Source organism: Juglans regia, chromosome 4, assembly GCF_001411555.2.
Source record: "Juglans regia cultivar Chandler chromosome 4, Walnut 2.0, whole genome shotgun sequence".
In the NCBI taxonomy this organism is placed as follows: domain Eukaryota; kingdom Viridiplantae; phylum Streptophyta; class Magnoliopsida; order Fagales; family Juglandaceae; genus Juglans; species Juglans regia.
Window position 1 is genome coordinate 27,542,943 of NC_049904.1, and position 11,881 is coordinate 27,554,823.

The 11,881-nt window shown below is 34.7% G+C and overlaps 2 protein-coding genes across 3 annotated transcripts; one reads left to right on the forward strand and one right to left on the reverse strand.

Annotated features, from left to right (window-relative positions):
* Positions 1 to 336: 336 nt before the first annotated feature.
* Positions 337 to 4,523, forward strand: LOC109006942 (lactoylglutathione lyase GLX1). 2 transcript variants are annotated; one of them, XM_018986390.2, is made up of 9 exons: positions 337 to 560; positions 1,153 to 1,298; positions 1,392 to 1,516; positions 2,085 to 2,149; positions 2,245 to 2,457; positions 2,903 to 2,950; positions 3,067 to 3,174; positions 3,278 to 3,430; positions 4,243 to 4,523. In XM_018986390.2, exons 2-9 carry the CDS (start codon positions 1,180 to 1,182, stop codon positions 4,282 to 4,284), a joined length of 873 nt encoding a protein of 290 aa, XP_018841935.1. In that variant the 5' UTR covers positions 337 to 560; positions 1,153 to 1,179; the 3' UTR covers positions 4,285 to 4,523. The 2 variants fall into 2 exon arrangements, with proteins under 2 accessions (XP_018841935.1, XP_035545493.1); XM_035689600.1 differs by having other exon boundaries at positions 537 to 641.
* A 51-nt stretch (positions 4,524 to 4,574) lies between these two features.
* LOC109006941 (arogenate dehydratase/prephenate dehydratase 1, chloroplastic-like) lies at positions 4,575 to 10,550 on the reverse strand. The gene is made up of 11 exons (XM_035689601.1): positions 9,977 to 10,550; positions 8,939 to 9,003; positions 8,751 to 8,843; positions 8,469 to 8,669; positions 8,061 to 8,141; positions 7,874 to 7,969; positions 5,944 to 6,021; positions 5,752 to 5,841; positions 5,593 to 5,660; positions 5,236 to 5,317; positions 4,575 to 5,104 (listed from the first exon to the last, which is right to left on the reverse strand). The coding sequence occupies exons 1-11, from the start codon at positions 10,263 to 10,265 to the stop codon at positions 5,048 to 5,050; spliced, it is 1,200 nt and encodes a 399-aa protein (XP_035545494.1). The 5' UTR covers positions 10,266 to 10,550; the 3' UTR covers positions 4,575 to 5,047.
* Between the last annotated feature and the right edge of the window lie 1,331 nt (positions 10,551 to 11,881).

Below are 11,881 nucleotides of genomic sequence, written 5' to 3' on the forward strand. Positions count from 1 at the left end.
ATGGAAGGCATCAAATAGAAGCAAGATAATATTATTCCTTAATTTTTATTTCTTATTTCTTTATAATATTTGATGCTATATTAAAATATAATGAATAAATCACAATTAAAATAATGAGGAATAACAATTAATATTTTACCTTTTTAATCTGAATCGATTCATTTATGGCCGGTGCACAACATGGAAATATAATTAATTCCGTACTTATATAACGTGGCTATTTCCTGATCTGCCACGTATGTCACATACGGATATACTATCCGTTACAACTTACAGGCCTTGACCAGAGAGAGAGAGAACAATGGGTAAAGACCTACGGTTGAGCCAATGTGACTCATACTGTCGCGCTTCTCGGTGACTGACTTCTCTCATCCGTTCGTCTCTACGTCGACTCCTCGTTTCCCACGTGTTTTGCATATCCTATTGGCCAGTGGCCCGTTATTTTGAGCTTCGGTAACAGTACGTCATTCTATACTGAGTTCACTGAAATGGATGCTATAAATATGATCTGCTGCTTACAATGATCCTTCTAGGGTATTCCACACTCGTCTTCGCTCTCTGTAAGCTCTCTCTCTCTCTCTCTCTCTCTCTCTCTCTCTGGAGTTTCTGAATCTGAAATTGAGGTTGGGATGTAGTACTAGGTATGGCATTTTCTTGATCATATATCTTTTAGCTGTCTTGCAACTTTGTTTGTGGTTTGTATGAAAAAGGTAGTTATTTTGGGGTAGGATTATGGTGGAGTTCTGAACCGGTATTGTTGATTACGTAGTTCAAATTTCATAGGATTTAATTCTTTGTATATCACCAAAGGATAACAAAATTTTGAACTAGGATAATTAAGTTAGGATTTTAAGAACTCTACTGCAGAGTCACTGAGGATCCTAATTCATATTCAACTATTATTCGAGGTGATTTCTCAGTAATTTAGTCATTTTTCCGGTCTTTGTCCATGTAAAGTGTAGTGGAGAAGAACGAGCAAAATCTTTGTTACGTGGCTCATCTTTTAGCTTTCGTGTGCTTGGGTTTATAATTATACTAGAATATATATATAGATATATATATATATATAGATATATATATATATATATATCATTTGAAAGCCTGGGCGACTGAATACTTCTCTTCTATTCATTTCTTGATTAATTAAAACAGAGAAAATCACATTGATTCGGTTTTGTAATGGCTGAGGCTGCACCTGTTGCTGCTCCCAACGCTGAGCTGTTGGAATGGCCTAAGAAGGATAAGCGCCGGTTACTCCATGCAGTGTATCGTGTGGGTGATCTTGACCGTACCATCAAGTATGCATCTCAAGACATTGCTATCCCAGCTTTTGATGAGTTTTATGCTTGGATTTTATTAATTTCCTCTACATGCTTTTTTGGGGCGGTCAGGTTTTATACTGAATGTTTTGGAATGAAGCTGCTCAGGAAAAGAGACATTCCCGAAGAGAAGTACTCTAATGCTTTTCTTGGGTTTGGCCCAGAAGTGTCTAATTTTGTTGTGGAATTGACATACAGTGAGTTCATTAGACTTGTAATCTTGATCTCTATCTTCTTATGATACACTGAGTAGTAGTTCCCCTCATGATTGGCTCTTTGATTCAGTCTGTTGGTGCACTCTGTTTAAGCATTATCACTTGATGATGAACTACAAGAAGGGACTAGCATTGCCATGTTTTTGTGGTTTCTTGTTTAAAATGCTTTAAGGTTTGGTTATCCATTTATTGAGATTTTTTTTGCTGGTATTCGAATCCATATTGGCATGTTGCTCTACTTCTAGGATGTGATTTGTACCTATAGTAAAGAGCGCACTATATTAGACATTTGGGCATGTTCCCCCTTTCTTATCTCTTTACTTGTATTCATGGATGGATATCATTATTCATTACCAAGGGGAAAAGTAGCTCAGGAAAATAGCACCAATTTGTGAAAGTGGAAAAGGGTATAGAGTATTTAGTCAAAAAGAGTCGAGATTTATTGGTAATGGCAAAGTGGGTGAAGTTTTTACCAAGTGCATGATTATGCCTTTTAGTTTCTTCTAACTATATGATCTCTAAGAAATTACTTTCATATTGACTTTTACAGATTATGGTGTGTCTTCATATGATATTGGAACTGGTTTTGGTCACTTTGCTATTGCAACGCAAGATGTAAGTGTCATTCTACATTCCGGAGTGACTGTTGATTTTATTTCCATTCTGGTGGTGAGACTGAATGATCAATGATGCATGGCTTGGAATTTTAGGTTTACAAATTGGTTGAAGACATCCGGGCCAAGGGTGGGATTATCACGAGAGAGCCTGGTCCTGTTAAAGGTGGGCAAAGTGTCATCGCCTTTGTAAAGGATCCCGATGGTTATGTTTTTGAACTTATCCAAAGAGGTCCAACTCCTGAGCCACTCTGCCAAGTGATGCTTCGAGTTGGTGATTTGGATCGTGCTATCAAGTTTTATGAAAAGGTAAATCAGTGAAAACATTTTTTAGTAACTTACCCATATGCCCCATTCCATTCTAAATGCACACATTGCTGGTCTATGTTTTAAGTGCTCATGTCATATCTTTGAAAGTTTGATATATATAAAAAAAATTTCAAAAGAATTATTCTCTTAGATCTTTCTTAGTATGTTCATAGACCATGCAATAGTAATAAATTTTGAATAACGAGACAGAAGACCATACGTTGCAGCCTACAAGATGAAGCCTCAGATCTTTATTGACCTTGTTCATTTGTATGAAAATTCAACTAGAAGTGGCTGAAGACAATTGCTCTCAGCCTAGGGGATGAGGCCTTGGAACCTTTGTCTAGCCTGTAGCCTTTACGTTAAATCCTGCTGTGATCAATATGCTAATATATACATCAAATCCATCCAATATGATGTTCCTGATCTTAGCCCTTCAATGCAGGCCTTGGGAATGAGGCTGTTGAAGAAGGTTGATAGACCTGAATACAAGGTATGTTTTCTCACACGATTTCACACAAAAATCATAGCAGATGCACACTAATCATCTTTAAGCCACAAAAGGGACTCATAGAATTCCTTTTAATATTTGTTGTATGTATGTGATAGTACACCATAGCCATGTTGGGGTATGCAGAAGAACAAGAGACAACTGTTCTGGAGCTGACTTACAATTATGGTGTGACTGAATATACCAAGGGAAATGCATATGCTCAGGTCAATTTATTAGAGAACTGTTTTTCCATATTGGACTAGTTTTCTTCATTATGGAAACTTTGGCCACCCATTTTTTTTTAAATTCCTGTGGTTTCCATTCCAGATTGCTATTGGCACTGATGATGTATACAAAAGTGCTGAGGTTGTCAGCCTGGTCATACAAGAGCTTGGAGGAAAGATTACTCGACCAGCAGGGCCAATTCCTGGAATCAACACCAAGATTACCTCTTTCCTAGATCCGGATGGTTGGAAAACTGTAAGTTTTGTATAGAACTAATAATTTGATATCTTTTTAGCTTATTTGATTTTTGAAGTAGTGATTGATGTCTTAAGGATTGGAATAGTTTCATGGGTTCTGAGAAGTAACATTTCGTCACTCTTAAAATAATGCAAGAGACCACTATGGAATAGCTTGAAGTGATTTTTGTATTGTCTATTGGACATATAATTGCAAATTGGCAGGAAAAAGTTGGGTTGAGTAATTGGATTTGTATAGCTATAATTTGATCAAAAGTGAAATGGACATTTAATCCAAGTGGAATTTGGAATGAAATTGCCGAATCTATTCCGATTGCATGAATTTGAAGCTGAATTCTTTATGTTATACAGACAACAAAAGACTCTAGGCTTTTAATGAAGTATTCATACGTTGTTAGCGAGATTAAACATCCACAAATGAAAATGCAACTTTCTTCATATCAAGTTCAATAAATAACATCTCATAAGTTGGACTGAATGGATATTTTAATTGGCTTCCATGGGCTGAATTAACTACCTACTTTTAAAATAAGCGCAAGATGAAAGGTAGTTTAGTAGTTCGAAATTTTGTAGTAGTAAAAAGCTTATATAGAGTTATTTTAAGAACTCGAGTTTTTTTGGTTGGAATTCACACAACCCCATTTCCTTATATCATCTAGATTAACCTCTTTTTATTCTTTTTTCTTTTTTAAGATTAACCTTCTTCATTCATGAATTCTGTTGATCACATTTATTTCATATATTATTCAATTTACAATATTTCATTCATTGTCAACGACATGTTACTGATCATTTTGTTCTGTATTTTAGGTCCTTGTTGACAATGAAGATTTCCTGAAGGAGCTGGAGTGAAATATAACTGCATAATGGAGAAGATGATGATGGTGTGATTAAAAACTTAACGGCGCATCACTATCCTTGAATAACTCTAGCAAATGGCTGTTTTGTAAGCAGTATTTGTGTTGTGATGTTGTTCTGTGTGACTTGAATAACACTTATAACTTATGCTGTTTTATATATGTATTAGATGTAATGTGATTTGAGTTTTACGTATGGGAATAGAAAAAGAGAGAAAAAAATATCGCCGTTCATCTTAAAATTTTGAGATATTTTAAGACAAATCAAGCATAGGAACGAGTGAGTATCAAAAGTGGGGCAGTAAGCACTTTATTTGAGCATTTTTGTGCCACTAAACACGTGAACACTGATGATAAGTTACTTCGTTCCTTATTTATATTAGAGGACTTTGAGTAAACCGTTGATAAGAACAGGTATCTATCTATCTATCTATCTATCTAACTCCCTCCTAAACAGGACCAACAAACGAAACGAATAAAAACAGAAAACGACTGTACCATAGGGCGGCCCCAGTGTTGTCCCTTTTTTGGGTTATATAAAAAAAAATAAAAAAATCATGATATCTTAAACCTCACCCCAGTAGGAGATGAAAAGAATCATGACAGAAAAATAGAGTGAGACCATTGGAGAGAATTTCGTCCTTCCTATTCAGAAAGAAGCCAAGTTGAACCTCTTTTAGCATTGGCTTCTGTAGGATCAATTCTATACACAAGAAGAATTTGGCCATCCAACTGAAACTGACTCCACAGAGCTTCTTCTATAGAACCGTATCCATCGGGTAGCTACCAAGAACACGTAGAAATCTTGCAAATTCCTGCTAAAAAAAAACTTATATATCCTCATTGGCCCTAAGAAGGGTTTTTTTTTTTTCTGTTTTTAGGGGGAGGGGGATTTTCAACAACAAAAATGCTTGATTTTCTCCTACATCATGAAATATTAACTAACCTGTAGATGTCCTAAAGCATATTGGGCACGAAGCTCTGCCATTGAAGCTTCAAAGTCGATGAAGAACAGGTAGTCAAAATACCTGCCACCAGAAACCATTAACCACTACGTCATCAGAACACAACTACTGTTCCAAAAAACTCTATGGCCATTTTTAAACATACTAAGTAAAATAACTGTGTCAATAAATTCATGAAGTAGCATAATCGAGTCCTATTGTTTCTTCTCTAATCTCGTTCTATTAATTATTTCTGTGGATAACTAATGTTGATCTAATTTTCATAATAATTACTCAAAAAAAAAGACTATCCATAACAGTTAAAGGATATAGCACAACTCAAAAGATATAGCACTCACTTGGTGCTCCCTTCATTAGAATAATCAACAACCCTTAATGGATGCTGTTTCTGTGGGCGACTCTCAATCTGAAATATTTTTAAAAAACCAGGTGTAATGAACCAAAGACTATAGATACATTCATAAAAGTAACAGAACTCAATTGTTACTTGAGATTACCTTAGACAAATTAATGCTCCTCATAGCAAAGACCGATAAAGCTTTGAAAAGTTCACCAGGACCTTCTTCTAGAGTAAAAACAATGCTTGTCTAGGGAAATGATTAAAAAATATTCATCATCACATTAACAGCAAGGAAAAATATGCAGAAATTTTTTTTTGATCGGTACACATACACAGAAAAAAACTAAACCTTATAGGGCCTATCAGTTCCAGGAATTACAGGTTCTCTTCCAAGCATCAGGAAACGGGTAATATTATTGTCATCATCCTGGCAGTACATGACGGACAATTTAGTTAAGTTGCAATTTTTATCATTCATGACATATACATTATTAATAATTAACAAAAGAAAGGGAGACAGATCAGATAAAAGCCTTAAACATGAGCATTAAAGACAAAATATTTGTTTCCATTACTGCGACCTATATAGGTCTTATCTCTTTTATACCATCTTGTGTACTTGGGTTATGCCTATCATCAATAATAAAATCAGTTACTTATAAAAAAGACAATATTTGTTGCTATTACATGTAAACAAACTTTCCATGTACAAACTATTAAGTAGTTGCATGTGTCACACGTGAAGGCATTTCCAATATTAAAATTAGCCTGGCAAAGATTCCATGTCTATGAGGGGCAAGACGGAAGGGTTGAGCATGCTATCCCTGACATTGGCATATTTACAAAACGGGTAAGATTTTGGTAACACTATACCGTTGGCCCTGAAATATATGCTAGGTTCAAATTGATGATGTGGTAAACATTGAAATGAGCCACATTTATCAATTTCTAATATCATGATCCTCAACTTCTTACAGTTATGAATTTCGAGGAAGAGATTGGAGCTTTCTGAAACAGGGAGACCAAATTGATATTTCAATTATACATTGTGACGGAAAATAGAGTTCAACTCTAATATTTTTCATTAAGGACAAATATAGACAGGAAATTATGCATCCACGACCAACCCTAGTATCAAAATCATTTGTTATATAGTAGTATCGAAATCATTACCAATCCAACAAAGGGGAACAAATTGAGTCTAAATCTTTATTTGGGCACTTTTACTTTTAATGTGCTGGGGTAACAATCCTCTTTCTTTTTTTTTTTTTATCGGTAAGAATAGGCAAGAGCCCAAGTACACGGGGCACATACACCAGGGGGTAGGAACACTCTTGAAAGAAGAATTCAAAATTTTACGTATGCTAGCAATATGTACTCAATGTAAATCTGGCAAGCAAGAAAGAAGTTTAGACAGACATGATAGAAAGGTTAAAATGGTCATTGAATTTCTTCAGGGACACTAGACAAACTTTCAGGTACCGCAAACACATAGGTGAAAGGGACATCACATATTTTCTCAAGAAGCAGAACCTGAGCTAAGCACTGACTCTGTCATATCCATATTCAGCCACTGCCGACTATGTCGGCAGTTGGTTTCTTATATCTATAGCTCTTTTTTCATAAATATATACCAATTAACCGACTAAAGGGCTCAGCTATTGAATTGACCCCGTTGGGTAATCAACCAACAAACTGATGAGAGAAACAAGGAACATCTTGATGCTATTCTAAAAGCCCTTGCAGCCATGAAGGAAGAATGAGTTTAGTTGTGAAGCACTGCTGACAATTATAACAAATAAAAAACAAATTGCTCTTCTTCAAGAACAGCTTCCACATTGACTTCCTCTTTGATTGAATTTCCAGTTCCACAACCATAATTTTATATTACATAAATCGAGAGAGAGAGAGAGAGAGAGAGAGAGAGAGAGAGGTTCATATATAATTATATATTACATAAATCATAATTGGTCGGATTGGGCTAACCATGATGGTACCCCTATCTGGTTACTGCACAGCCAAAGAGGGAAGGAGAAAAAACTGACTAAACATTATCAGCTCGTATAATCAATTAGCTTAGTTTGGGCTGATCCAATGTCACCCTAAGCAGAACATTTATTTTCAGTCTATGGTATTTGTATCCTTGGGAAAAGTAAGCAAAATCAGCAGTTACTCACAAGCCTATGGAGTAGATATTAACTGAAAATATATACTGGAACAGACCTTTGAATTCACATTATATATACCCAAATCATATAAGACATAAAAGGAAGTTGAACCTGGATATTTTCAGCAAGAATCTCAAGCCCATAAATTTCTGCAGCTCTGGCGCTAGCAATGGCTCCAGACTCTCTTAGGCCAGTTGATGACACCATCTGTCCAACATGTTCTAACCAATGAATAAGTACACAGTCTAGTAGTTCATAGTAAAAAACACATTTAATTCACCAAAGTAGCATGTATGACCTGAGCAGCACCAGCAGTATCATGAGCACTAATGCTGAGAACACCTAATTCATTTAGCGCCATGTCACATTGAGCAAGAGCCTGTGAACAAGAATATTGTTAAGACAGCAACTTCAAGAACTATGGGACCCCGTGCCTTGCATCTAAAATGAGGGTTTATTTGTAATACCTCTATACCAAAAATGTTTTGGGCCTGATTGGGATGTATCCTTAAGTGTTTTCTATCAGTTAAAGATTACCTGACTGGGGCACATCCTAAAGCTATTACCATAAAGGAAATTGTCAAACATTTTGACAGCACGTAATAAGTGCCCATGCCATTTGTACAGAACAGGTCACACTCCACACCAAAGCTTTCCCCTTTTGTTATAAGACTAGAAAGAATGAAAAGGAAACGAGATGACTGACCATAGGATGGCTCAAAACATTTTTTATCTCCTCTTTTCTTACGCCAGGTAACCCTAAAAGGCAATGGTTAACTTGCATCTGCACCTCCCCGACTATGTGCAGCCTATGTCGAAGAAGCAAATCGTAATTACGGTGGATGCTCCCACCAACAGAATTCTCGATGGGAATAACTGCTTTATCCACTAACCACAATTCAACAGCCTGTAAAATTTAACATCAATAAACATATAAAAGGTAATAAACTCAATGCCAGTAAGGTACATGCATAACAATTATTTGAACCTTGAATGCTTCTTCAAACTGGTCACATGGAACAGGTTCACACTTGGGGTATGCTTTCAGTGCTGCAGCCTCGCTATATGCTCCTGGCAGCCCCTACATTGTACAATGCAACTGATACGAGAATAACAAGAATTCCATGGACAACTAGAAGAAGAATTATCAGGTACTATACCTGATAGGCAAGGAACCATCACAACCCGTACTTTTGAACCATCACTTGGAGAAGAAGTGAGGCCATTTGCGGATAATGGTTCTGCATTTATTGTTCATATATTCAAGCCATAAAATTGCAAAAAAAAAAAAAAAAAACAGCAATCAAATAAATTCTGGATAAAAGATCATCGTCATGCGTAGCAAACTGGGAGTGCATGTAGCATAGAAAAGCAATTAGATTTTGCCAAACACTTCAGTATACAATCTTTACAAAAAAATGTACACGTATATAGACAGGTGGGTGCGCACGTGCGTAGTAAACTTGCAATCATGAAAGAAATATTTATAAAAAGTAACAGACAACTTAAAAAGGACCCATTCCCAATAACTGAAACCATTTTAATTTTGGTGTTGCTGCAACTAAGGAATTTGCATACTGCTTCCATTATAACAAACATTGCCCCCAACCTATGCCACCTAATCCGGAAACATGCAAATCTTCATCATAATCAAGCATCTAGAAGTTGCTGGCCTGTTGCATGCATAAAAAGGGCACCTTCCAACTGGACAGACATTGATATGGCATCACGAATTCCAACATCAATGAGATGACTAAATACTTGCCGAAAATCATCAGGCTAAATACTCACAACCCCGATACATAGCAATTCAACTCAACCTTAAAAGAAACACCAAATTCCTTATAAAACTTCATACAACGTAATATCACCAGACCTATATCCACAACAGAAACTAAAGGCACATAAGAATTACAGTTCCATGCATCATATCAACCTACATTGCTCAATAACTTATTATGACCAAATAAAGAATTTTCTGGCAAAACATGTTCTTCCAACTAGAAAGAACGAAGAAAGTAACTATTGATACAAAAATATCAAAAAGCCTGATTGGCGAACACGAAAACCACTCGATGTTTACATCCTAATGAAAATAAAACCATTCTGTTGATATCCTAATGAAAATAAAACACAAAACATCAAAACATCAAAACAAAAGAATTTTCAATATAAAAAAAAAAAAAAAAAAAGTGAGATTATGAGTAAACTCACTAGGTAGAAGGTTCAAATCCTTGTGAAGACCCCTGGATTCATTGCCCCGAGTTCGCGCAATGGCCCCTGATGACTCAACCCCAGGCACACGCGGCTTCTCATCTTCCACAGGAGTGGTAGCTTGCCGAGTCAAAGCATCCAGACGACAACATTCCCGGCTAAACTTTTCCAAATCGAACTTAAAACTGATCGAAGCGGCCCCAGAATTCCTAGAACCCAAATCTGAGGTCCCGAGATCAGAAGAAGGATTTCTGGCGCAAACCCAGGGAGCTGCACCTTTAAGAGCCATTCACGACAAAGCCAATCTAAGAACACAGAACACGAAGTATGGGATAAATGCAAAAAGTTGTAGTTGGTGAGGAGGAGTTTGTTGGGAATGGTTTTGGTGAAACCCAGCACGGCATTGTCAAGGAGGTGTACAAGAATGGTAGGGGGGATTGTTTGGACCCCACAAAAATGTCGTTATATCGAGTCTGAACTACGCACTGTGCTCTGTTGAAAATGGAACTTTCGGGTGAAGAACTTTCAGAGAGGAAGGCAGGCAACTGAGAAAAAAGAACGCAAATATTAAAAAAATTAGAGGACGAGAGACTTTCTACTTTCTAGAGGAAGGAAGAAGGACAGGGAGGTAGGTGGGCGAGAGACGAGAGAGTCGGTGACGGGCTAAAAGTTAAACTTCAGAAGCCAAAGCAAAAGCATTTACGACGTCATAATGCAAGTCCCTTTTCTTTTGTTTTTTATTTTTATCTTATTTCATTTTATTTTATTTCCTTTTTAAATATAATTTAAATACAAACAATTTTAAACTAATCATTACAAATTTTTTAAATTTTTAAATAAAAAAATACAAAATAATTCAACTTTTTCATATTTTAAAATAAAAATTATATTAAAAAATTATATTATAATAATATTTTTACTTTATAATATTTTTTATTTAATTTTTTCTTTCTCCTTTCTCAAAACTCAATAAATACTTAACTCAAATTATCTCACTACGATTCATAAATTATTTTATTACTATTTATAAAAATTTTATTTCATCTCATTTTCCAAACAACTTCAAAAGTGTTTTTAATTTTTAAAAATTTTTTTAAGTGAAAACCTACTTTATAAAAAAATATATCAAATTGAAACTTCTATTTAAAAACTCATGAAAATAATGTTATATTTTTAAAGAGAAATATTTTAGTTATAAAGAGATTTTATAAAAAGAAATTTATAAATTAACGTGATTTAATGTGTTACGTTAAATTGTAAAATTATTTTTATTATAAAATAGATCTAACGCATTATATGTAATCATATTAACTTATGATTATAACATTTATCTTTATTAAAAAGTACTGTAACTAAATTTATAAATACTTTAAATGCATGTTAGCAAATAAAAAAAAATTAAAAGCAAAACCTTTTAACACGGTTGTACAATTAAAAGTTGAGCAATATTATAAATTATACTCTCATTCCACTTTAATTTTATTATATAAAATGTGATATATTTATTATTATTAAATAATAAAAAATATCTAATTATAATAAATATATCACATCTTATATAATAGAATAAAAATTATATAATAATATAGTATATAAAATTTTTCTTCTCCAAATAAACAAAAAAGTGTGCATTTTATCAGGATCAGGAGCCTTGCCATTTACGGAGAGAAAAGGGAAAAGTAAAAGTAAAATGCCTTTCCAATCGTGGCCAATCAGAAGAGAAGAAAAGGAACTTTTCATCTTTTGATAATGGTAATAATTTGGAAATCTAACTTTAGAATATATATTTTCAAAAGAGAAATATCAAAATTTTCTAAAGTACGTGTAAAAATGGACAAAAGAATATGTCATGTGTTACAATTTTAATGATAACATCTTTGATTCCTATTTTATTTTTTTAATATT

Coding starts and splice junctions, on each gene's coding strand:
- LOC109006942 (XM_018986390.2), top strand. CDS start 1,180: ATGGCTGAGGCTGCACCTGTTGCTGCTCCCAACGCTGAGCTGTTGGAA. Junction 2,458..2,902: donor CTATCAAGTTTTATGAAAAG/GTAAATCAGTGA, acceptor CCTTCAATGCAG/GCCTTGGGAATGAGGCTGTT. Junction 3,431..4,242: donor ATCCGGATGGTTGGAAAACT/GTAAGTTTTGTA, acceptor TCTGTATTTTAG/GTCCTTGTTGACAATGAAGA.
- LOC109006941 (XM_035689601.1), bottom strand. CDS start 10,265: ATGGCTCTTAAAGGTGCAGCTCCCTGGGTTTGCGCCAGAAATCCTTCT. Junction 9,004..9,976: donor GGATTTGAACCTTCTACCTA/GTGAGTTTACTC, acceptor CAATAAATGCAG/AACCATTATCCGCAAATGGC. Junction 5,661..5,751: donor GGAGCATTAATTTGTCTAAG/GTAATCTCAAGT, acceptor AAAATATTTCAG/ATTGAGAGTCGCCCACAGAA.